The 26,976-nt window shown below is 46.9% G+C and overlaps 1 protein-coding gene across 4 annotated transcripts in view; it reads right to left on the reverse strand.

The window, feature by feature from the left end:
* Positions 1 to 1,516: 1,516 nt before the first annotated feature.
* Positions 1,517 to 26,976, reverse strand: part of MUL1 (mitochondrial E3 ubiquitin protein ligase 1) — a 31,880-nt gene continuing 6,420 nt past the window's right edge. For 2 of the 4 annotated variants that reach the window (XM_088790316.1, XM_088790315.1), the window contains exons 2-6: positions 24,868 to 25,135; positions 8,684 to 9,231; positions 5,192 to 5,279; positions 4,661 to 4,781; positions 1,517 to 3,492 (exon numbers count right to left, since the gene is read on the reverse strand). In XM_088790316.1, the coding sequence (XP_088646442.1) occupies positions 2,763 to 3,492; positions 4,661 to 4,781; positions 5,192 to 5,279; positions 8,684 to 8,803 (1,059 nt within the window). In that variant the 5' untranslated portion in view covers positions 8,804 to 9,231; positions 24,868 to 25,135 and the 3' untranslated portion in view covers positions 1,517 to 2,762. Of the gene's footprint in view, positions 3,493 to 4,660; positions 4,782 to 5,191; positions 5,280 to 8,293; positions 8,632 to 8,683; positions 9,247 to 24,867; positions 25,136 to 26,976 lie in introns of those variants that run through there. The other 2 variants (XM_088790317.1, XM_088790318.1) reach the window with 2 other exon arrangements.

Genomic DNA, 26,976 nt, shown 5'->3' on the forward strand with positions numbered 1-26,976 from the left:
TGTAACTGCACTGAGCCCCCCTTTTCTCACTTGTAAGGGGGGACAACATCCCCTTTGCAGGACCCTGAGCATTAATGCATATAAAGTAGCTAGCACATTCATTGGGAACACCAGAGCAGTTATTCCTGCCTAATGCTGTGGGCCTGGCCCTGAGGCGGCCAAGCACACGGGCTGACTTGGCAAAGGACTAAAATTCACAATAATGCCAAGGTCAGTTCAGCACTAACTTCCTACTTCAGCTACGTCGAACCCCACCCCCAGCCTGGGCCCCACATATCAGTTCCGGCCCCATTCAACCCTCCCAGAGGTGAGGGTCCTAAAATGGAAGGTGGGAGCTGCCGCAAGTGAACGAGTGAGTCTCCGAGCCTGGACCTCAAATCTAGAACCTGCGTACGGGTGTCCGTATTCCCAACCAGCCATCACGTCCTGAGGCAGGGACAGTGGGTTGTTCCTGTATTCCCCGCAACTGTCTGCAGGAACTCTAGAGACGGAACAATCAGTCTGCCCAGGATTTGAGTTGGGCTCTGGCAGGGACAAGCTGCCCCCCCCCCCCCCCCCCCCCCGTCTCTTCAATCGCTTTGATCAGATTCACTCAGGAAATCTGTGCCAATGGCTGAACTCAGAGATTACCACGTAACTGCCCGCCACCACAGGCAATTCATTCATCCTCTACTAAAACCTGGACCCTCTTACAAAAGAACTGCGGAAAGGACGAGGAAAAAAGGGGCAGATGCTTTCAAGGCACTCAAAGGTCATTCCCATCGGCCAAGCTCACCCTGCCCCACCCCCAAAGCATCTCTATGTAAAACCGGGGTCTTAACACGTCACTGGACAGGACTCAGCCCTGCCATAGTGGGTTCTCACCACTGCTACCCATTCCTCCAGTGGCCCCCCTCTAGCAACTCGGGAAACAGGTATCTTGTGGGGACGAGCAGTGAGGGAATTAGTCAGCCCACCGCTGATGAGCACGTCGACCGGGAGCTTCAGAAACAAGTTGAAGTTTAACTTGGGACCCGCCACTTACTAGCAGTGTGCCCTCAGCCAGTGGGCTTCCCCTCTGGGCTTCCCTCTTCTATAAAATGCAGATACCTTGAGAGCTTTCGGGGGTTCTGTGAGGACTGACTCACTTTGAAATTAAAGTTCAAAAGAGCATATGCTAGTATAATGCTGGTAAATGTTAGTTTCCTCCCCTGCGGTCCCCCAACACCCCACCCAGTCCCTTTCTCTCACTGCCTGCCATTCAGGATGTCAGAATGGACTTCTACAGAGACGCCTCTCCGAGAAGCCAGGCGTGACCTAGGGCTGCGCTCCGGGACAGCCCTCTCTCCGGCTGGCTCCTCCCCCCAGGGCCCCAGGACCACCGAGCTGCACACGGTCTGTGGGAGCCCCAGATCCGGCTGAAGAAGAGAACACACACACAGGCCTCAAGGTGTCCAGTTCACTGTGTCACGGTGGGATTCAATTCCATCCCGGGATCCTCAGCCTGAGCAATGAACTCGCACTGACAAAGCGAACACTGGGTTATAATGTGTTTAATTTGTGCTGTCCACGCTGGACACTGCATAGAACTGGTGTGAGCCCGCTGAGAGCATCCCCACCTCCCCCGCACAAAGGAGGATCGGGAGATGAATGTCCAAAGCCAGGGAAGGGAGGTCAGAAAGAGCTGTACACACCTTTGACGACTCAGAGGTGGCAAGCGAGGTCCCCCCACTTCTCTTACACTCACAAACTCGAGCAGAAGTGAGGGGTGAATGGTACCAAGGGGCGATGCGATACACCCATGGGATGTTCACTCTGCAGTGGGGGACAGGGGAGCTTAGAAAAGGCTCTGTGCTCAGGATGCGGGGCCCTTTTCCTTGGTGAGAGCCTTGGAGAGCAGCTGAGACAGCCAGGAGGTGGGGGCAGCAGTGTCCTTATTGCTTCCGGTGGGAGAGGAGCCCTCGCCGGCTAGGCTCAGGCAGGGAAAACCAGATCCGCCCTTCAGCCTCTCAGGAGTTCCAAATTAGGGCGGGAGGCCTGCTCTGGTGGCCCCCGCTTTATGTCAGTGGAGATACCAGGGCAGCTGCAGCCAAGCTGCCGTCTTCATCACCGCTGAATTGACCACCATTCCAACTGTCCTTCAAGTGTCCGCTCTTCGTTCTGCTGATCAGAGTTCTATCCTTTCAGGTAAAAGGCAGATAGATGCTGGATGTCACTTTCCTTTGTCCTGACATACCCATGTACACATTTGGCAGGCAAGCAGGTAAGGGGAAAGGGACACAAGTGACATGTCCAGCCCGACAACTTTTTCCTGGGGTGTGAGCAAAAGGAAGAAAGACTAGGACCGAGTCTCTTCAGAGGCAGCTCTGTGAGGAACACACCACACTCAGAGCTCAACTTTGCCTCCCCTCCGGCTGAGTCACTCAAGGCTGAACAATTCACCAGGAAGGACCAGAAGACACAGGAACAGAAGGGCTGCAGACGACTGGCTTTGGCGCTTAAACAATGAGGTTCAGTCACACACATTCGCATTGGGTTCCTGGGAAGGGACGCCAGGCCACACACCCAAGGTGGGGCTCTGATTCTCAGGTCGTGCTGGGAAGGGTCCCCTCTCAGGTTGGAAAGGCAACATCCTATCATTACAGGTGTGGGATCTGGACAGTTCCCCCACCTGCCTCTGTCTATACCTGGAGGGACCCGCTGCTCTTCTAAAGGCCTCCAGATAAAATCCCCTGAAGAGGGGGAGGTTCCTTTTGAGGGAAGCCGTGGGGGCTTCCAGACTGTTAGCTATTATACAAGGGAACCACCCGGCTGATCTCCTGCCTGCAGATGGGGCACCTCTTGGGCTCCGGCAAAGCGCGGTAGCACTCGGTGCAGGAGCAGACATGCCCACACTCCAGGAAGACGCAAGACCTGAAGTTGCCGAGACACACGACACAGGTGCTCTTCAGACTCTCCCTGTCCTCAGGATCGGCTCGGCTCAGCAGCTGGGCCTCGTGCTCCTGGAACTCCTTCTCCATCTGCTGGAGGCGCAGTCGCTCCTGCCACTGCACATACTGCTTTCGGAGGATGAAGAAGAGGGCAGCACAAGCAGCAAAGCCAAAAACCAGCGTCAGGACTTTCCAGAGTCGGACGCTCGACTCCTGCCTCTGCAGCAGGCTGTCAAAGTCCTGGCTGCTCAGATAGTACTGCATGCCCTGCTTGGGGGGCTGCAGGCGGATGGAGTTGTTGTCCAGGACCAGTTCGCCCACCCCGGTGAGGGTAGCCCCGACCTTCAGCATCTCCTCCGTCTCCTGGATGCCTTTGGGCCGCTCACCGCTGATGTAGTGGCCGATGACGTCCGTGAAGGACTGGACCGAGGGGTGGAACTTCTCGTACACGGTCTCCAGGCCCAGATCCAGGGAGTCCAGGGGCTTGAGCACGCGCACGGCCACAGCCACACCATCCTCGTGGGGCACCAGGTCAAAGGGCACCGTGTTGGTCCTCTGGTGAATGACCTTGGAACAGTCATTCCTAAAACAATAAGACAACTCAGGATAAAATAAAGCAGACACCTCACAGCCAGGCGGGATGGGGGATCGCGTAAATGCCCGGAGGACGGGATCAAGTCTGAAGTAACGGGAAGAGCACAACAGAAATCACTATTATCCACGTGCCTCAATTTGTTAGGTTCCCAGGTGGTATCAGTGGGCAACAAGGACAGTCATCGGTCACTGCTACTGCTTATTTCCCTCGGCTGCTTTAAAATAAATAACCGATTCCTTAAAAAATTAAAAATAGAACCATATGATCCAACAACCCCACTCCTGGGTATTAAGCTGAAGGATCTTAAAAAGCAAGCTGCACTCCCACATTCAGTGCATTATCCACCACGGCCAAGACATGGAAACAACCTAAGTGTCCACCAACAGATGAATCAAGAAATGTGATACACACGTGTACACACGCATACACTGGATTATTATTCAGCCACAAAAGAGGAAATCCTGACATATGTGACCACGTGGATAAACCTGGAAGACACTATGCTAAGCAAACTAAGCCACTCACAGAGGACAAATATGCCACTTATGTGAAGAATCTAAAATAGTCAAACTCAGAGAAATGGAGAGCGGAATGGTGCTTGCCAGGGTCTACGGAGGAGAAGAAAATGAGAGCTGCTATTCAATGGGTATCAAGTTTCAGTTACACAAGGTGAACAAATTCTAGAGATGTGCTGTACAACAACCCTGCCTGTAGTAAACGTACTGTACCACTGCACGTAAAATTCGTCCAAAGGGTAGATCTCATGTGAAGTCTTCTTACCACAATGAAAAATAAAATAAAAATGCAAACCAAAAACCCACTAGGATCACTTGGAAAAATGGTATTCCATCTACTGTCACAAAATTGCCTTAATAAATATCGAAATCATTAATCCATGCCACACATCAGTGGTTCGCAAACTGTAGAGGGCATGTGAACAGATTCTGGGGCCCCTGTCCTGGAAATCCTGGTTTGGTAGTTCTGGAACCGACCTGATGTGAGAGGTCCTCAGACCACACACAAGAACATCATCAACGTTAAGAAACTGGTCCACACCCATCTGGGGAAAAACTGGAAACATGGAAACAGTGCCCAGGACACCAGCCTTGGAAGTGACCAACTGTCAGGTGTTGGCCGGTGGAGAGAGGCTACGTACCAAAGGTGGGTTGTTCGATTCCATACCATCTTGTGCTCCTGAAGTGTCAGCCGCTGGATCACCCCTTTACAGTGTTCCACAAATTGGCTGTTAAGTGTTTCCTTAACAGATCGAACAGCTCCTACACAGAAACAAATTATTTTGTTTTCTCAAGCACTGTTCTGTCCTTTCCTTTAAGGTAGCTTAAATTTTGTTCTTCGTTTCACCATTAATTGACATGATGAAAATGTTATTACCATCAGGTATGTGTTATGGGCACTCCCCTAAGCACCACATGGATCACATCACGTCAGTTTTACAACAACCGGACAAGGCCGAAATTATTTTAGAGATGGGACAATAGAGGTTCAGGAAGGTTGGGTAATTTCCCCAAGACCACACAGCAATAATGTAGGTCTTTCTGACCCCACAGCCCAACGTTCCGGACCACTGCCCCACGGCTACAAAAGGCCCTTGACACCAGCCAAGAAGTTCTTTATAAAACTTTTAGAAGAGGAAATTACTTTTCATTTTACCAGCAAATAAACGTACCTTCAATAACAGCATAAGGCACACATTTTCCTGGAGCTTCTGAAAGAATGCTCTTCAAGTCTTCACCCAAGTGGATTCTTTTAGCTCCCTAAATGCAAAGAATATATTGAACTGGCTATTGAACACTGACAGATTCAATCAAACTCAAAGGGCAAAAAAGGAAAAGACTATTTACTTTTTTCACATTGAGAGAATGAGGAAATCAGACAGAAGGGGACTATGAGCGAATCAGATTTCAAAGCTGTGTCCCAGAAGTTTTAACCTATAAACCAGGATGGGGCAGCGCCTCCCTCTCTGCCACCTGCAGAATGTGGTGCCATGTACACTCGCCATCCAGTGGAAACAAACACTCCTTTTCAACCTTTTTTATGAAAAGTATAAATCAATTTGCATATCATAGATGGAATATAGTTTAATCTCTTCTTGACAATACAGAACCATGCATCCAAAGGGCTTACATATGGAAAACACCTAAATGAGTGACTAGTACATGGTAAGTGCTGGAGCAATGGCAGGTATTGTTATCACATGCCTTTCAATTCATGCTCTAAATCACACTTTATCGTAAAGGGGTACCTTTGCCTTATAGGGCAAGGTGCCAAACACTATTCTATTTTCAGTTTGCCTTTCTTCCCTCTCATAATCAAGGGAGCAAGGCGACTTCTGCTGCTACCTTTCTCTAACAACCCCTAGTTCTCCCATCCCTTCCAACTCAGTTTCCAACCTGCTGTGCTTGGGAACCAACCATGCCTGTTACTGCTGCATCAAAAATAAGAGAAAATTAATGAAATTGATGAACATTTCCTGAGCATGTGTGTGCCAGGCACAGTGCTGAGTGCTAGGGATTCAGAGATGAAGGATAATTCCCACTTTCAAGGTATTCCCAGCCACAAATCTTAAGGATACCAGAGAAGCAACCTCTACAGAGGGGAGGAGGTACTGGATACATCTTAAGGTCACTCCAACACTAAGACAGGAGCAAGATCAATAAACACTTACACTACGAAGATGATAAAAAGCAACAGCAATAACAACTAACACAGTTTGTTTACTTATTTTATTATCTGTCTCCCTCCACTGGGCTACTAAACTCTAGGAGAGCTAGGACTGTTTGTCTTGTTCACTGCTGTCCCCTTAGTGCCAAGAATGGCAGGCACTAAATATGTATTTGTTGAGTAAATTACTAAATAAACAAACACTTAGATATACTATATATCAGACACTACGCTAAGCACTTTAAATGCATGAATCTATTGAATGTACAGTAGACATTCTTATCCCCAATGAGGGAGAAGGAAACTGAAGCTGAGAGAGAGGAAGTGAGTTGCCGCAGGTCACACAGCTGGTGATGTGTCCACCACATGCTGGCAGGTTAGAATTTTCTTAAAAGGCGGGAGGAACATGATCAGAAAACCCAGGGGTTGAATCAAGCTGAATGCATTTATTGTGACTTTGAGCAACTTAATTTATCTTAGTCTCAGCTTCCAAAACTGTAAAAGATGGGGCTGGCCTAGTGGCTCAGGTGGTTAGAGCTCCGTGCTCCTAACTCCGAAGGCTGCCAGTTCGAGTCAGTGGGCTCTCAACCACAAGGTTGCCGGTTCCACTCCTCGACTCCCACAAGGGATGTGGGCTGCGCCCCCTCAACTAGCAACAGCAACTAGACCTGGAGCTGAGCTGCGCCCTCCACAACTAAGACTGAAAGGACAACAACTTGACTTGGAAAAAAGTCCTGGAAATACACACTGTCCCCCAATAAAGCCCTGTTCCCCTCCCCCCCCCCCAAAAAAAACTGTAAAAGATGGAGAAAGCAGTCTCACAGAATTTTCATGTGGATTAAATGAACACTAACGTGTGAACGAACCTATCCCAGGGGCTGGCACATAGTAGGCATGCAATAAGTATGCATTCCCATCACTATGAGAGATACACAAGGATAAGACACAGACCCGACTCTGGAAGTTCTATAATCTGATCAAGAAAATAGAAGCTAAAATATTAGGAGTCCCAACTCTTTTTCCAGGAAGGGGCCATTTCATCCTCATTTAGGAACTAATTGGCAACGCTTTTAAGATCACCCAAAAATGGGTCCTGGCGAGTTCACTGCTTCAAAGACTCCCACATCCAGCCAACCGGTTAAGCCAAGTTAATTTCTAGTGAGTTTCAGAGTCAGAAAGTGAAATATCAGTTACACTCATAGCCAATCACTTCAGGAGTTACTTGGTGATTTAATTACGTGAACAAGTGGGCAGCTGGAATCTCACTAGGATGCCATTCGCACCACAAACTGCTTGGTAACTGGCTTCATTCCAGGCAGATTCCAAAATTTCCCTCACAGCAGGGATTTCACACATTGGTTTCTAAAGCCCTTACTGAAAACAATCTGATAATGAAGTTAGTAGATTTAGAAATCCATCTTTGAAATACATGTCCAACTAAGTCCTAACCGTTGTAGTGTGAAATTCCAGCCAAAACAAATCCACAAATATTTATTGAGTATCTTTATCTACCACTCGTCAAACACCAGGTTAGAACCTAAAAGGAATGAAGAAAGATAAATAAGACCCTGTCTCTAACCTAATGAGGCCGAACATTCACAAGGACGCATTCACAATGTGGTCAATCAGGAAAAAAAAAAAAAAAAAAAAAATCCTACACTTGGAATCAAAAGATCTAAGCTTAACCTCATTAAGCTGTAAGACCTTTCCCCTGAGTCTCAATTTCTTGATTTGCAACCCGGAGATAATTGTCATTTTCTCTACCTCGAAAAATTACTGTGCAGAAAAAATAACGAGATGAGAACGTCTTATGTAAGCCATGAAGTGTAGCTCAAGGAGTCTTACTTTTAAAATAACTCAACTATGAAACAAGGCAGAGTCTGTAGAAGCAAGGAGCTGAGTAGCTACACAAACGTATCAAGTCTGGGGTTTCTGCAGGGGCTGTTCCCTCTGCCTGAACTGCTCTTCCCGACACATCTGCAGTCTCCCTCATCTCCTGGGCTGTGTTCAAATGTCACCTTATTTAAAATAACAACCCTCTCTTTCTCCAGCATTCCATTTCCTCCTCCCTGCATGTCTCTGTAGTAGTTCTCCCCACCTCTCATACCATCGGATTTCCTTGTTCATTGTCTGTCAGTGCAGGAGAATGGACTCTCCACGAACGCAGGGACTTTACAGGCTGTTCCACCCATGCCACATCCCCAGTGCCTGGAGCATAGCATGTGTTCAACACATATTTGTCGAATAAAGTAATGCGGCCAAGATTCCTTCTGAGTAAGGGGAGGGACTGAGGAGAAAAGGAACCGTGAAGCAGTTATCACGAGACTTGAATTCTGACCCTAGTTCCTCCACTTGTTGGCTGGGTGACACCCTCTCTGAACCTGTTTCCTCTTTTGGATCGTTTTCGACGGTGCAGTGGCCCAAAGGAGAACCCTGGGCTCACCATCACCAGGGGCAGTGACCACCCGGCTGAGGCCAGGTCCGCTCCAGCACTGACCTTGAGCTCGCGGACGACCTGGGCCTTCTGCCGATACACGGAGTACAGGAAGGCGGTGACGACAGAGCTGGTGCCCAGGAGGATGAACTGGCCCAGCGAGGGCCGCCCTCCGCTCTCCATGGCTGAGCCGAACCCCGCGTGGAGGAGGCAACGCCGACGTCAGGGCCTGCGACCCTCGCCCCCCACCTCCCTTCACCTGGGACCGCACCGCGAGATGGACCGGACCGGAAATCCACAGCGGGTCTCCAGGCGATGACGCAGACGGCCGAACCGGAAGTGAGGGCGGGGAAAGAGCAGACCGGAAGGCCGTGTTGCCAGGGTGATCGCCGCGCTTCTGCGGCCTCCCTAGGGGCGGGGCCTCCCGAGTTGGGTGTTTTGCGGGAGCTGAGCTGAGGTGAGCGGTGGGTCCTCTGTCCTTGATCCTTTCGCCTTCAATGCGAGGCGCACGGGCCGGTAATTGGCTGGCCCTCGTCTCCCTGATCTCAATCCCGCTGATTTCCTGGCGTTATTGTGCGCTTGATGGGTTGTTCGATGTCTCCTTCATTAGACTGGGAGGAAAGAAGAGAATTCATGTGTAGTAAGTACTTAGGAGTATTACACATTTAAGCTTCAGGGCAAACCTTGAGACTTGGATTTTATTCTTCCACTTTACAGATGAGAAAACTGAGGCCAGAGAGGTTAGTCACTGCCAGTGAGTGGTAGAGCGGAATTTACCGGACTCCAGAGCCCTTACCTCCAAGAGAGCAGATTATATCACCAAAGTAGCCCCTTAATTTACCATCACTACACATAACAACATATTGCTTATTAATAATTACAGCTACATTTATTGAATGCCTATTATGTGTCAGATACTGTGACAAAAAGCTTCACAGACATCAGCCCATTTAATCGCCACAGCGCGGCTATAGAGCAGACTTCAGAGGCTGTTTTCTGATTTCTATAGTGATCTCCTTCCTAAAAGAATCAAGAGATACCCAAAGTCTTATCTAAAACATCTACCTGCAAAGCATGTGTTCATCGAGATGTCTTCTACAGGTTATGCTTTAAGTTCTTGAAAATACAGGAATGTACCCGTTGGCTCAAACCAATGTACGTAAAATGCATTTAAAAACTAAATTGCTCCCACTGAAATTAATAAGCATTTAACCAACTGCCTGCAGAATGTAATATTATATAAACTATTACTTGTTGAATTTATTATTCATAAAAAATGTCATTACATTAAAAAAGTAAAAACAAAACTAAACTACTCCCAAAAAGTAAAATCTCTTTATTAAAGCAGGTGGCTACCCTGACATTTTTCAACCCCATTCCTTAAATATGATTGGAATCAAACAAGAATTACTTTCTATGAACATGGGGTTAGAATCTTCAGATTGTCAACACCACCAGATGTCTTTGCTGATTTTCAATCCAAGGGATGATCAGGAATTTGTAACACACACACACACACACACACACACACACACACACACTTAAAATGAGATCTATCTTTAATTTTTTTAATGGAACTTGTCAAAAAGTTTGATAACACATTGTGTTGGCAAAGCTGTGGGGACACAGACTCATATATATTGCTTGTGGGTATAAAATTGGACACTCTTTATGAAGAACAATTAGGCAATGCTGATCAAGATTAAAAGTGCCCACACCCATTAACCTAGCAATTCCACCTTTAGAAATTCTTCCTACATAAATACTCACACATGTGAACATGACAAATTTACAAGATTATTCACTGTAGCATTGCTTTTAATAACAAAAGAATGAAAACAACCTACATGTTATCAGTAGTGAATTGGTTACATACATTTTTAAAATATGTGTATATGAATGAGCATAGTGAAGTGAAACTGCAAAACAGGATGAACCCATTTATTTTAAAAAGAAGGGAGAAGAGTATGTATGTTTGCATATTTCTAAAAGAGCTTATAAAAAGCTGATAATATTGTTTCCATAGAAGGGAATTGGGTGGCTAGAGAACAGAGTGACTTTTTACTCTTTTGTACTTTTTGAGTGTGAAAGTATGGCATATTTCAAATTAATAAAACTTGAATTTAAAAAAAAGGAAGATGAACACACCAGTCGTTCAATAACCAATAATTACAAAGGCCTCCTGCATCCCAGGCTCTGGGCTGGGCACAAGATTGTTAAACAGCCAGGATCTGCCCTTTGCCTGTTTAGGGGCTTGTGGAGAAGCAGACAGGGGCAGTTATCTATTGTCCCAAACCCGTTGAAATTAGGGCAAGCAAAGTGCCTCGGCAGGTAGAGTGACGCAATTTACTCTCTTCACTAGGAAAGGGATCTGAGTTCTATAAACAGGATGGAGGGTCGGGTAGCAGGATGGGAGCGGGGAAGATTTTGCATGCCGGGGGAACAAGGTGAGCAAGAGTGCAAAGCGAAGCAAGAGTTGACTGGTATAGCCTGAGCCCAGGACTTGTGACAGAGAGTCGGGAGCAAGTAATTGGAAAGGAAGGTTGGGATCAAATCCTGTAGGTCCCTAAATACCAAGCCAAACTTTTAAACGTCATCATCTGGGGGATGGGATCTAATAAAGCTGAGAGCAAGCCAGCCATGATCTAATGTGTTTGGTTTTTTTAATCATCTAAATTTCTGTATCCTTAGACCATACCAGGGGGAAAGAACAATAAGGGGGCCATAAAATCCAAGACTAGGGGAATGTCTCCCCTGCTAGGGGTCCTTGCTTACGGATTCTGTTTGGGAGTCCTCTTGTTTCACTGGCATACCGTGTTTTATTGTGCTGCGTTTTATTGCACCGCACAGCTGTTTCATATTTTACAAATTGAAGGCAAGACCCTTCACAGCAAAAAGATGACAACTCGCTTTATCGCAATAACTTGCTTTATTGCGGTGGTCTGGAACCGAAGCCGCAGTATCTGTGAGGTAGGCCTGTATGCTCCAAGCCCTTTTATGGATTCCTTGGGAGCTTGTTAAAAGACCATCACTCTTAAATGACACAGTTTGGTTTTAAATAACCCTACCACTTTTTGCCAAACGCTGAAATCCTTCATTAGCCATGCTGAGCACAGTCTTACTGGGACATTTTGAAGCTTACATCATGTGGGCCTTGTTAGGAGCGATGAGTGATGGGCAATTCCAGCACAGCCAGCTGTCCCTAGGGAGCTATTCTCAGTTCAGAATGGCTGTCCTCACTGAATCACAAATTAAAGATGAGCCTCTAAGTTCGAGAAAGTGAAGTTTTCCCAGGACAGGGGCAGTCAAGACTACAGTGGATACTATTAACCACAGGGAGGCGCCAGGAACACAAAATGCAGAAGGCAAAAAGGGAGGAAGGGTGTGGGGCCTACGGAAGGGAGATGAAGGATGGCGAGGCTCTGGAGATTGAAGGCAAGCCCTGAGGCTAACTGTGGACCCAGTTAATCCTCAGGTTTGCTATTTGCCAGCAGGCCCTGTAACCATCACCTGTTACTACCTTTACCTCCAGCCTCACCTGTGACGTGCAGGATTCTCCCACCCCACCCCCGCCGACGCCCCAACACACACACACCACCTAGTTAACAGTACCTGTTGGTCGGTGGCAGGCCCTGGCACCCTGGATATTGGGAAAGAGAGAATTAGGATAGGCGTGGGAGTCAGGCACTCTAAGTCCTGAATCAGCTCTACCATTTACTAGCCATGTGATCTCTGGCAAGTCCCAGCAACTTCCTGAGTCTCAGTTTCCCATCTGCAAAATGGCAACATTGAAGTAGATGATTCCCCAGGTGTCTCCCAGCTGGGATTCTGGTCAAGCTACTTGAAGGACGGAAATTAAAATGTTCTCCTCCCCAGGTACTGGGCAAACCACCTTCACTGTTCTGAGTCTTCATTTTCTCAGCTGTTTCTGCACTGATTGCTGTCAGCCGAGATATGCTGATGGGTGGGAGACTGCTGTAGGCATGTGTGGAATTCTCCTTTTATTGTTTGTGTTCTTGGCTTGCAAAACATAGGCAAGGAAGTGGATGAATTTGCACAATTGTTTTTTAACCAGTTAAATCAGTTCAGCATCATTTGGTAGGTAATTTTGTAGTTTCTGGGGAAAAGACTGTTTACTTTAAATCACAAGGTAATTAAATGTTTAATAATAAAACTATGGCTGAATGACAAATGGGTAATAGAGAAACATAAATAATACAGAAGTTCAGAGGAAGAAAACAACATTGCCATGGGCTTCTACGGTTAGGGAATAACAATAGTAGTATCATTTACTGAGCACTTACTATGTGCCAGGCACTAAGCTAAGCATTTTACATATGAATCATAAATGTTTGACTTGAAGCAACTTTGGGGGTCATTCTACAATTATATACTTAAGTGTATAATTATTCATTTAAGCTCCATCTCCCCTGCTGAATTCTAAGCTGAATGAGCCCAGGAGTTGTATCTGTCTTGTTAACTGCTGCATTCTCAGTGTTTAGCCCAGTACCTAGTATATAGTAGATGCTCAATAAATATTTGTTGACTAAATAAATGAATGCATGAACAACCCCATTCCAAACTCACTGCCAATGGGAGAAGCCCCTCTGCATTGACTCAGAGAGGGACATCAGCCTTTGCTTGAACAATTCCCTTGGTGGAGAGCTCACTACCTCCCAAGGAGTCTATTGTCTGGCACTTTGCCTTCTTGGTCCCGATTCTGCCGTCCTGAGCCTTTGTCCATCCTGAGGAAGAAACTGGATATGGAGCCCTTCTGCCCATCTCAGTAACTTCCTTTGAGTTCTGCCAGTGATGAGCCCACCTACCTCTGAGGGAAGAAACATTATAGTGGCTAAAAAGAGAGCAAGGTCATCTTTTCCTCAAGCTGGGAGGAAGCTGTCTATGTGTGAGGTGAACAGAATGGAACTTGGAGAGAAAACAGACTGTAGATACTGGAGAGGAAGGGATAAATGTAGGATCTTCTGGGGAACCACGTGCTGCAGGGAGATAGGCCTTGGCCTAAACCCCAGCCAATCACGGAGGTCCTGTTCTCCTTGCCAGGGATTGGCTTAGGAATGAGCACGTGATTCAGTTCGGGCCAATGAGCTAGGAGAGGAGGTCTGCTGAGGGACTTTAGGGAAATCTTAAGAAGCACAGATTGAAAGAGATGGTCCTTTTTCTGCCTCTGACCAATAAATCTGGAGGCGATGCAACTGTTGGAGCCATTTTGCTGCCACCAAGACCAACATATGGAGAAGGGCAAAGCTAAGAGAATCATAGGGAAGTGGAGCCAGAGCTTTGATCAAACTGTGCCTGAAGACACCCAACTCTTGAACTTTTGTCAATGAGATGTAATCCCAATGAATTGGCCATTGGTAAGTACCACCACCAAGAGCATCCTAACGGATACATAGATTTAAAAAAAAATAAAAAACTAACTGCATTAATTAGGTCCCTTTCAGTGTAAGTGCAGAAGCCTAACTATAATGTCCTTAAGCAAAATGTAGAACATGTTGGTTCAAATAACTGAAAAGTTCAGGGTTGGCTGGATCCAGAGATTCAAACCATGTGGAGCATGGTCCCCGGATCTCAAGGACTCCTCAGAGTCATCTCTGACACCCCCCCACCTCCATATGGCCCCCAGCTTTTTCCAGGCAGACCCACTCGATGTCCACCAGACAGAATCTGCTACCTTTCGGTTCTGTGGCCACCAGTCACTCACTTAAGACCCTTGAGCCTCCATTTCCCCATCTGCTCAATGTTTACCGTGTACAAATAGCTCCCAAGAACACATACATTAAAGGAACTGTGTGTCAAAACATAGCTAATATTTACTGAGTGCTTATTCTATACCAAATCCTTTGCATGACTTATCAAATCCTTGGGATAACCTGTGGCAGAGACAGCTAATTATACCCCAATATTGGTTCCATCCATTCTTTCCTGGTAACGAAACCTCTCATTTTTAGCTGGGCACATAAAAACTACATTTCCCAGCCCTTCTTGCAGAGGTACAACAATGTGATTAGCTTCTGGACAAAGGGGAAGGAAGGGAAGTGTCCCATCAAACTTCTAGGGAATGTTCTTAAAGGGAAAGAGGCACATCTTCCTGCACTCCTTTCTTCCTGCTGGCTGGAATTCAGTCAAGATAGCTGGAGCTCCAGCAGCTATCTCGGATCATGAGGTAGAAGCCAGGTGTGAAGGACGGCAGAGTGAAAAAATAAAGGGGGCTTTGGTCTCCAGTAGCTATGAAGCCACACTGCACTTCCTACATTTTTATTAGAGAAATGAACTTTTGTCTTTTTTAAGTCACAACTGTTTTGGGTTTTTTGTTACTCCCAACTGAACCTAATCTCAACTGTAATCCTAACTCCCCTGTACAAGCTGTCCCTACCCACTTCCCTGTCTTATTTTTCTCCAGCGCACTTATTACCATCTAATGTACTATACTTTAATAATTTGCATGTTTATCATTGGTCTGCCCTAAATGGAAGTTCACAAGGGTAGAGATTGTCTGTGTTTTGTCCATTTCCACATCCCCAGCTCCTCAGTAGTGCCTGACATATAGGAGACGCTCCATGAATGTCTGTTGACTGGATGAAGTGAGGGACAAGTAGCCCTGAAGGTACGTAACATTACGATGTTACAGAGGAAGGTGCTGAGACTCAGAGAGGGCCACACCGCTGAGAAGTGAGGGAACCTGGATGTGAAGTGAACCCAGGCAGTCTGGCTTCAGAACTCAAGCTCTTAAACACTAAGCTGCCACCCAATGCAGAGAAGTCCCTCGAAATTCCTCCAACTAGACCCATACGCTGCCTCTAATGGGAAAAGCTGCACTTCCGGGAGGAAATGTGAGCAGGAGCGTAAGGCTGAGAGGAACCTCTGAGGCTAATGAGTATTGGGAATGTAAAAAGGGAAATCTCGTGTTTCCTTGATTCTAAGACACACCATCAGTTTACGTGGGAGTAGGGAAAGAAACAAACTTATACACTGATCATAAGGCACATCCCAATTTCAGAAACACGCGTGGGGGAAACGTGCATCTTCAATTGAGACCATGCCATTGAGAAACTTGTTAAGAGACCTTTTCTTAAATCTTCCTCACACGGATATAGTTTGGCCAATCTTTTCCATAAAAGAACCTAAAACAAAGCTGGGTTGTTTGATTTCCACCCCTCACCCACATCCCAGCCAGAGTTAATCACTCCCTTCCTTCCTGCACCTTGTACACGCCTCTACCTTTTCAGCTGCAGTGTAATCTATGTGTTTACTTATCTCCCCTGTAAGACTCTAGGCTGGAGAGTGAGGATCACGTCCAAAATCAGGTCCTATTTGCCTCTGAGGCCCCAGCACAGAGTCTGGCACCTAGTAGCCTCTTGGTGAATATTTACTGAGGATTGGATGAGTGGGTGAATGGTGATGCTTACACCTGTCAGACCGGCAGCCCACAGGGTGTGTGTGTGTGTGTGTGTGTGTGTGCCCACGTATGGCCCCCGCCCCGTAGAATCCAAGCAAGTCTCCAGGGATGAGGGTATCAAAGAAGGGAGGGGCAGAAGACCACCTCCTTCCAAGAACTGGGGGAAAGGCACTAGTTATGTGACCTTGTAGAAAAGAGCTGCTTTTACATTGGGGGAGGGGGCCAGCCTCTGACCCTGTTATGGCTCCAAACCGCCAGTGTCTCACCAATTCTGAGAGGAAACCTGGTGCTGCTAACCTCACCGTCCCCCGCCCCAGCTCACAGGCAGGAAGAAGGCAAGACACATTTTCTGCCCAAAATATGCAGAATGGCGGTTGCCATGAGCACTAGGATCCTCGTGTTACTTGACATCCGTGTTTTTAGAAGTTCGGTTGCCATGGTAACAAAATACTGTTTGCCAGACTGAAGATGAATCTCTGGCTCAAATCTGAGGGAGATGAGGCTCTTTCTAGACATCTCCTGGAGTGTCAGGGTGGGACCAAGCCTTCCACCTCAGGACTCAATAAGCATCAAAGAATTAAAAGGAATTGCACTGAAGCAGCCTCCAAAAAAAAAGGCTGATGGAAGGGGAGTGCAGTTCCCATCAGCCTGCCTGGGTTGGGGGGCTGCCCAATGCCCTCCTCAAAGCCACCCCAGGCCCTGGCAGCACTGCCTGCCACACAGGTGGCAGGTGCTTTCAAACAGAGTTACCGTTGCTGGTGGCACGTATCTCAAGAACAGACAAATACAGGCATAGCCCAAACAACAGATGTTCACGCAAAATATCGTTGACCCTTGAAAAACACGGGTTTGAACTGCACAGGTCCACTTATACATGGATTTGATTCAATAAATAGACCCTTGGCCCTCTGTATCCCTGGGTTTCGCATCTGACTTGGGACTCCGTGTACGCGGAGGGCAGACTTCAGTTATATGTGGAGTTTTGACTGCACCGGGGGTTGGCACCCCAAACCCCCATGTTGTTCAAGGGTCAACTGTATTTATTGAGCATCTACTACTAGCCATGAATAGTCTTAGGCACCAGGGATACAGATAAAAATCCTCCTGGAAGAGTCTAAGTCCTGCCCTAAAGAAGACAGATGATAAACAAATAGAGAAGGAAAATATGGCTTATCAGAAGGTGTGATGGGTTGCTATCCAATTCCCTGTGAAGTGTGTGAATATTTTACATGGCAAACGGGATTTTGCAGTTGGGATAAAGTTAAGGATCTTGAGATGAGAGTATTATCCTGGATTATCCAGGTGGGCCCCAGGGAATGACAAGGGACTTCATAAGAGGGAGGCAAGTAGTCAGAGACAAAAGATGCTACACTGCTGGCTTTAAAGATGGAGGAAAGGGCCACGAGCCTAGGAATTTAGGCAGCCTCTAGTAGGTAGAAAAGGCAAGGAAACAGATTCCTCCCTGGAGCCTTTAAAAGAAATACAGCGCTGTGGACTTCTGACCTCCAGGATTGTAAGATAATAAATGTGTGTTGTATTAAACCACTGTATGCAGTCATTTGTTAGTGACAATGAGAAACGAATACAGAGGGAGACAAGTGTCAGTGGAGGGAAATACAGCAGAGAATGAGGGCAGAGTGCTGGTACAGGGGTGGGGAGGTGGCCATTTTAAATGGGGTGGTCAGCAAGCTGCTCTGAGAAGGTGGCATTTGAACAAAGATGTGAAGAGAGGGATGAGGGGACCTGTGGGTGTCTGAAGAACTTTCCTAGCTGAGGGGACAGCCAGTGTGAGGACTCTTAGGTGGCAGTGGGACTGGCCTGTGAGCAGACCCTATGTGGTGAGTGTAGCGTGATCACATCAATGGGAAGAATAATAGGGGTGAAGTCAGCCAAGCCGAGGAGCAGCTCATTGGAGACCTATGTGTCCCCACAAAAGTCATGTGTTCAAACTTAATCCCCAATATGATGGTATTAGGAAGTGAGGCCTTTGGGGGTGATTAGGTCGTGAGAGTGGAGCCCTCATGAATGGGATTAGTGCCCTGATGAAAGAGAGCCCAGAGGGCTCCCTCACCCCTTCCACCATGTGAGGACACAGGGAGAAGGCAGCCGTCTCTGAACCAGGAAGCAGGCCCTCGCCAGACACCAATTCTGCCTGTACCTTGATCTTGGGCTTCCCTGCCTCCAGAACTGTGAGAAATAAATTTCTGGTATTTATAAGCCACCCAGTCTATGGTGTTTTGTTAGAGCAGCCAGCCCGAGCAGACTGTGACAGGGAGCCACTGAAGGGTTTCGTGTGGGGGGGACATGATTGGACTTACCTTCTAAAAGGGTCTCCATTATGAGAATACACTGAGTAGGACCCAGGCAGAGAGAGCAGTGAGGAGGCTGCTGCATCAATCCAGGTAAGAGGTGAAAGTGGTTGGACCAGGGTGGGAGCCGTGGACTTGGTGAGGAGGGGTCAGATCCTGGATATACTCGCAGGTGGAGCTGACATGAGTGGGTTCGGATTGGTTAAGAGTTTAAGGAAAAGAGGAGTCGAGATTGATGCTAAAGTTCTTGGCCTGCGTACCTGGGAGGCTTGCATGGCCCTCCCTTGTTTGGTCATTTTAATTATGAGAAGTTTATTTGACCTCCAAGTGAAGGGTAGGACAGAGTCTAGAGTTGAGAGGAGAAGTCCTGTCTACAGATAGGCTTTCGAGATGATCAGCTTATAAGATGGGAGAAGAGCTAAGAGCATGGATGAGATCATCAAGGCAGTATGGGGCACTGCAACATCTCAAGGTCAAGGAGATAAGGAGAACTCGGCCAAGGAGCTTGAGGTGAGCGGCACTGAGCAAGGAGGACACCAAGTGAGGACGTAAAGGAAGTGTGTTCAGGAGGAAGGGGTGCTCAGCTGTACCAAATGCGATGGGGAGCGGAGGAAGGGGAGCTCTGAGAACCCATCACTGGATTTAGCAGCTTGGCGGTCGTCGGTGACCTTGAAAAGCGCAATGAAAGCTAAGAACAGATGTGAGCGGAGCCAAGAGAGTGAGACAGAAGACACTGAGCTCAAAAAGCAGAGAGCACTGTTTCAAGGTTTGCTAGAAAGAAAAGCAGAGGCATAGGCAGTGACTGAAGAGAGGATATAAAATCAAGAGAGGGTTTCATTTTATTTTTGTGTGTTTTTGTCTTGGATGATGGAAGAAATACAGCATATGTATATGCTAATTGGAAAATGATCCAAAGGAGAGGAGGGGGGAAATGAAGGCACAGAAGAAAGTGCAGGGTCTCTTTGGAGTGACAGCCTTGAGGAAGTGAGCAGGGATGGGCTCCAGCTCCAGTGGAAAGGCTGGCTGCAGGCAGTCAATCCACAGCAGCGAGAGGGAGGCAGTGTATTAACACAAATACAGGTGGGCGAGTGGATGTGCTGCTGACTCTGGGGAAGTTCTTTCCTTATTGCCCCAATTTTCTTGAGGAAGTCGGAAGCAAGAGACTTAGCTGAGAATAAAAACAAGGAAGGAGGCGTGGGGGTTTTGAAGAGAGAGGAGGAGGTGTGAAATCATCATGTAGGAGAGAGGAAGAGTGAATGGACTGGGGAAATACAGTACAATTGCCTTGCAATTACTTGTCTCAAGGAAGGGTTTACTTCAGAGGAGTGGTGGTGAATGTAAAATGAACTGTGGTTTCTGTCTTTCTCCAGCCAGACAGAGCTGCCTGGGTACAGACATGGAGGAGGTGGACAGTTGGATGAAACAAGATTTGGGATTTTGTTCAGGTTAGTAAAATAAACTGGGGGAAAGGCAATGCACTTGAGGGTCTTGCAGGAAGCAGAATAATGCCCCCACCCAAAGACATGCATCTCCTAATCCCTGGAATCTCTGAATATGTTAGATGACATAGTAAATGGGAATTAGAATGAAGGTTGCAGATAGAATTAAGGTTGGTAATCAATTAAACATGAAATGGGGAAATCATCTTGTATTGACCACATAGGCCCAATGCCATTCCAGGGGTCCTTATACGTGGCGGAGGAAGGCAGAAAAGAGAGAACCAGAGAAATGGCAGCATGAGGAAGACTCAGCCCAACGTTGCTGGCTTGAAGATGGAGCCGAACAACATGGGTGGCCTCTAGGAGCTGGAAAGGCAAGGACACAGGTTCTCTCCTAGCGCCTCCAGAAGGAACCTGGCCCTGCTGACAGCCTGACATCAGCCCAGTAAGACCCATTTCAGACTCTGACCTCCAGAACCGGGAGAGAATGCATTTGTGTTGTTTTAAGCTATTCAGTTTGGGGTAATTTGTTACGGCAGCAATAGGAAATTAATACTGGGCTATGCAAGGAAGTCATGGGATTTAAGTTGAGTGAGGAGGGAAATAAACTGTGAGAAGGATGAAAAGGTAGTCAGACCAATGAACTGGAGGACCAGGTGGAGTCAAAGAATTGTTGGAGATGGAACAGCAGACAGTAAATTCTGGTACTGTGAGAGGCTTCACACTGGCGTTAGGAATGGGTTGCGGTTATTGGTCATGGCAAGGTGAGAGGTATGAGAGGGGGAAATTGTGCCGAGATGGGGTGGCAGACAGGATCCTCAGAGGATGAAGTAGGACACCAGCACGTGGGAGGATCATTTTTGTGGATATTGAAATCAGCAAGCATTCAGCAGGAGTGATACAGCCGTGAGCCAGGAATTAAAATCTTTAGGAAAGAAGGCCCCGGGGACTGAAACATGACAGCAGCAGAGAGGAGCAGTGGATAGCATGGTCCAGGGACATGGGAGATTTTAGGGAGGAAAAAGAGATTTTGTTTTGTGAGCAACATTGGGGAATAACAAGGCCATCTGCCCCTCTGCAGGCCCTGTCATTTAAGGGGTGTGGGGTGGGGACCAGCCATCCATTGAGAAGGCTGCAGGAAAACATTGCATGGAAGCCCTATAATTAACCCCTACTGATCTATCCTTCTTAACTAGTCTCCAAATGCCTCCCAATGAGCCACTCTCCCAGCACTCACATCCTGATGGAGTCCCCTCCCCCACTGGATCAGGGCTGGCCCTGTGTGACCAACAGAATATGGCAGAGAAACACTCAGTGACTTCTGAGACTAACCCTTAAAGGCTTTGCCTCTTCCATTGTGGCCCGTTGGCTCGTTCACCCTAGGGAAAATCAGCCACCATGCCGTAATGACACTCAAGCAGTCCGATGAAGAAAAACTGAGGCCCCAGCCAATAGCCAGCGCCACCTTGCCAGGCACATGGTGACCCCTGCCCCAGTGGATCCTCCAGCCTCAGTTGACCCCGCAGGTGACCACAGTCCCAGCCAACATCTGAAGGAAACCTCGTGAGAGACCCCGAAAACTGTGGAGCTGAGCTACTTCCCAATTCCTATTCCAAACAGACCCACAGAAACCATGAGAGGTAATTAAATGATAGTTGTTGTTTTCAACCACTAAGTTTGGGGTGATGCATTTTGTTACATAGATAACTAAGAGACTAGTTCTTTTCTCTTTCTTCTTTTTTTTTTTTTAGTAGTCCTTCTCCTGGCAACACCTCAAAGTTTCAAGGGAAATGACTTTCTCAGGCAAGTGACCTCTGATCCCCTTGACTAAATTAGGAGCCCTTTTCACAGCAGTCTGTTCTTTGTACCACAGAATTCGATAATGATTTGCACAATAGTTCGTTGAGTGTGTATTCCTGTGACACACATCCTTCTCCTAAACAAGACCATAAGCCCCAGAGGAGAGGAACCATACATGCCTTGCTCTTCTCTGTACCCTGTGCCTGCCACACATCAGGTGTTCAGAAATCATTTGTTGAATGGCTGATTGAATGAATGAAGAGTGACCATACGTGGTTAGATTAGGGGCTCACGTGGAGGGATTCACGGTGAGATCAGGGTCAGTACAAAAGGGAGCCAATTTCAGAATCCCCTCCTCTGGCCCTGTCTCTGATCCTACCTGCTCTAGCTCAGGACCTGGGGGGCTGCAGGTGTCTCCTCTTACCTGTCTCATTCCTGAGACCCCGCTGTACCCTAATACTGGCCTTGGTTTAGACTGTTCTGTTTGTTATGCAAACATGATTTTGCTTTGAACTGGACTATAATTTGATGGATGCGCCCAGAGCTTATCTCTCAAATACAGGTGCACTGAAAGTAACGTTTTCATCCATCACCTTTGCTCCTCTCCCCCATCAATATCACTCAGTACTTGGGCATCTGAGTGTAGACTAATGCTATTCTGAAGGCTCCTTTATGCTTAAACTCCTTCAGAATGAATGGTAATTTTTGTCACATTCCTGTTTTTCTTTATTCCTTAGTCACAAATACACAATGTTTCCAAAGGTTAAGAGCATACCAAAACGATTTTAGTTACTTCTTTGCCAGTTACTAGCTGGGTGGCCTTACGGAAGTTATTTAACCTCTCTGAGCCTCATCTCAGCTCTCTCATCTGTAAAATGGGAATTAATAGTTCCTACCTTGCAAAAGTAATTGTGAGGACTGGCTATGATAAAGGAAAATGTTTTGCATGATGCGTTGACACGTAGTAAGCTTTAAGTGAATACTGGTTTGTTATTGTTAGAAATGAATAGAGCCAAATGAATTAGAAATGGATGCAGCTTCGAGTAAATCTGCAGCAGAATTGTGGATTGTTCGTGAGCATTCTAGAATAAACATAGCCCCCTTTTTTTAAATCGTTCAAAATTGACACATTTTATTATACACTATACACTATACCACCTATTTAATCAGAAATGTCTTTAGCATTGGGAAGCTGTCAAGCTCACAATTCTCATATCTTTCCATGTATTTAAATCTTCTTTACTATCTGTCGTGCGGGGTGTCAGGCGGGGTCTCAGCTTCCGCTCCCCACATAAGAACGCAGGACACGGTGAGGCCAAAAAGAAACACCCACGGAGCCATAGATAGGGGAGTCACACCACTATATTCTCACTGGCAACTGGGTTGGAGAAACAGGAAACAGGAGCCACACAATTCTCAACCCTCATTGCTCCGCTTGCCAGCTCAGCCACCATCTTCTTGCTAGCCCCCATTTTCTGTTAGCGTAGCCACAGCAGTTATATTAGTGGCCAATGGCTCACTGGTTACAGCTGATGGCCAACTAGCCACAGCTGATGGCCATCCAATCAAAGTTGATGGCCATTTACTACCTGAGCCAACACCTTTCTATGTGAGGCCAAGAGCCTGGAAACTGCTTTCTGGGGCTCTGTCCCCACACTATCTCTCAGCAATTACATAGTTTTTTCAATATAGAGATCGTTCACATTTTCTTTAGATTTATTTAAATTCCTTTATATGTATTTCTAAGCTGAATAGACTCTTCTTTTTTTAATAAGAAAGCAATTCTTATTTTTTTTTAACTTTTTGTTTATTTTAAGTGTGTTTTTCCAGGATGCATCAGCTCCAAGTCAAGTAGTTGTTTCAATCTAGTTGTGGAGGGTGCAGCTCACAGTGGCCCATGTGGGGATTGAACTGGCAACCTTGTTGTTAAGAGCGCCGCGCTCTAACCAACTGAGCTAACCAGCTGCCCCCAGACTCTTCTTATTAAAAAAAAAGTGCACACAAATGTATCCCAATCTAGTACCAAAAGGCAGGCAGGCAGACACACACACACACACACACACACACACACGCACGCACGCACGCACGCGCGTGTACCTTCTAGCAACCAGCCTGGTGTGAGAGCAGGTGGAGGGTAGGCCAGCCACTCCTTGGTATGGAGATCAGTCTCTCCCCAATCTCCACTCCTGCTTCTGTAACCTCCACTGGGAACCTTTCCCACTTACAGCGCCAACTGACCCAAAGGTTGTTTCTACCTGTGGGCTCCGCATTTGAGAGACACTGCGATTTGCACAGTAAGCGTGGGGGTCTGTGATTGCTATTTTTCAAACTGATTGGACTAGATGCTCCCAGTTCTACCTCTCCCTGTTTTCATGTTACACACGCGCACACACACACCTATAAGGGAGACACACATCCACATGGTAAGTCACAGCTCATTTCTAGTCATCACTTATACAATCATGTACAACCACCTGGATATTAAGAAAATCATGCTTTAAGAGCATTGAAAACCTTGCCAAAATCTCTCTAAATGAAACAGTTCCCAGCCTTCAAATGAAGCATTGTACCAAGTGCTATCTACATTTTTCAGAGAGGAAAGGCAGGCAGCCCAAGGTCACAAAATGAGTCACTGTCGGAAGTGAGAATTTAAAAAAATAAAATAAAAGTGTATGTTCTGTCCTTTAAGAATAATAGAGTGACCTGCCATCAATTAGGGATTTGCTCTCAGCTGTTTTTCCTGTAATGGAAAGGATGAAAAACAGAGTCAGATGGAGGGAGCCCATCTCACTCAGCTACTCAGCAAATCTCTTTTGAGCACCTACTAAGTTCCAGATGCTCTCCAGGGCACATGGAGTCGACATTGTAAAAGACGGATGCATCCCCTGCCCTCAGAGTACTCAGGAATAGAGGAGACAGGCATTAAATAAACGATTACGCAAATAATGAATTGATTACAATTCTGATAAATGCTTGGAAGGGCAGAACCTAGGGAAGTCAGGAGAGATCGGGGAACTATTTCTCTAGAGCAGAGACATTGAAGCAGTAGCTTGAAAGATGGACAGGTGAGAAGAGGAAGGGTGGGGTCAGGAGGGAACAGCATGTGGAGGGGACCTGAGGCAGGAAGGTGCTCAGTAGGTAGAGGGACCGGAAGTAGGCTAGCACAGGGTGCGATCATACAGAGATCTGGGGGCCAGTGTGGCAGAGTATGAATTAGTTACTTAATACAAATTCTCCTAAAGTTTTGTGACTGAAGACAACAATAAACATTTATTATCTCACAGTTTCTGTAAGTCAGGAATTTGGCAGCAGCTTAGGCGCATGGTTCCAGTTCAGGGTCTCTCACGAGATTGCAGTGTAGGTGTAAGCTGAGGTTGTAGTCATCTGAAGTCTTGACTCGAGGGAAGCTGGGGCTGGAGGGTCCACTTTGAAGATGGCTCCCTCACGTGGATGGTGACTTGGTTCTGACTGTTCCCTGCCGCGTAGGTCTCCATAGGGCTGCTGGAGTGTCCTCATGACATGGTAGCTGGTTTCCACCACAGTGAGTGATCTAAGAGAGAACAAACAGAAGCTCCAATGTCCTTCATGTCCTTGCCTCTGAAGTCACACCATGTCATTTCCTCAATGTCTTGTTCATTACTTAAGTCAGCCCTATTCACTGAGGGAGGGAACGACACACAGGTATGAACAGCAGGAGGTGAGGATCACGGGCGCCATCTTGGAGGCTGGCTACAACAGGAAGGTCTTACGTGTCTCTTCCTGTCCCCACAGTGTCTAGTTTTGAACTCAGCATCCCCTTAATAAAATGATTCCTAAGATGGCAGAATGTCCATACCAGAAGGAATGATGGCAAATCAGTCCAACTTCCTCACGTGACAGAAAAAGGTTACTGAATGAATGCATAAATAAATATGGATTAATCAATCAATTGATATGCATTGAGGTACTTGTACATTCCCAGGGACAAAAGATAATGAGACCAAGTGAATATGATCGATGAAGCTGGAGCAGTTATCAACCATCAGGAAACCACCGAGGAGAGACTTCCGTTAGACGTGGAAAAATTGAGATTAAATTCCCCATGCCTCACTAACATGACAATAAAGGAATAAAAGTGGCATAAACTGATGGGGGGGAAGAGGTGATGACAGCAGCCGAGAGGTGTTAACAATATTTTGGGGGGAAGAAAGAACATTTTGGAGGATGGAAGGCACATGGACAAGGGGCAACAAGCTCAGCAGAATGAAAAAGATGGATACCCAACAAGAATCAAACCAGAGCATGCTGGGGAGCCCTGGGGACCCAGGAATTCCAAGCTCCAGACATCTCTGGTGATAGGGTACAGGTGGTACACAAAAACCAAGGATGGGGAGGAAGCCTGCAGTGAGACCCCCAATACCCTCCCCTCTCCTGAGCAGCACGGAGAGTCCCACTCCACCCCTGCACCAGAAGCCTGGAGCTTTGCCCTGGGGAAACGGACCCAAAGCACCTCTGGACTGAGGACCGCAGGCCCAGCCGAGGATGAGGAGGCACCATGCTGAACACATATTGACTGGCAGCCTATATACTGAGACAGGAGGCGAGACCCTCATGTCCCTCCACCCCCAGAAGGCTGGCAGCCAGATTTGTACAGCCCTGTTCCCCAGGGGCAGAACACTCTGGCAGTTCTCTCTGGAGACACTGGCCAGACCCCAAAAAAGACCTACAGACATTTGAGGATTATTAAAGAAAAAATAGAGCTGGACAAACGTGATCAAAGCAGATTTTAGCCAGGAACAATTGCAATAGAGGGAAAAAAAACCTCATATAGAACAGGGCTCTCAATCCCTAACGTAGCAGGAACAAGGGGGTATTTACAGCCAAGGAGCAGGCTGGGGGGTCAGTGGATGGAAAATTACTGAGTGGTATAAGGGGTCCTGGCTAAACCAACTCAACCGGATTCCTGCTGAAGACAGGCCAGGGTGACGAGACACCACCTGGAGGATTGAGGGGGTTGAGGAATTTAATCAGATACCAAGGGTTGGGGTTCCGTTTAAACTGACTTCACAAGATTCTTGCTAAAACTGGGAAATGCAGGACTGGTTAGGATGAGGATTGTTGAGAAAAGGGTTCAGAGGAGCCTGGCTAAAGTTTGATCAAGGAGAGAATCTTTGTCAGGATTTCCTTACATGAAAGAATGAGGCCCAAGCATAACAAGTCCTGTTCATCCCCTTCCAACAGCTTAAAAAGGTTTCAATTAGCTTTTGTGCCTCTCAGACACAATGATTACCAGATGTCAGAGGAAAACTGTAAACATGAAAGTCAAAGATTTACATTTTTTTAAATTAATTATAAAAAAAAATTCAAAACAGGAAAAAGAAACTCAGGGAGCACAGCAATGCAAGAAACTGA

This window comes from Rhinolophus sinicus, chromosome 14 (genome assembly GCF_057876585.1).
Source record: "Rhinolophus sinicus isolate RSI-liver-muscle chromosome 14, RSI-T2T, whole genome shotgun sequence".
NCBI classification, from domain to species: Eukaryota; Metazoa; Chordata; class Mammalia; order Chiroptera; family Rhinolophidae; genus Rhinolophus; species Rhinolophus sinicus.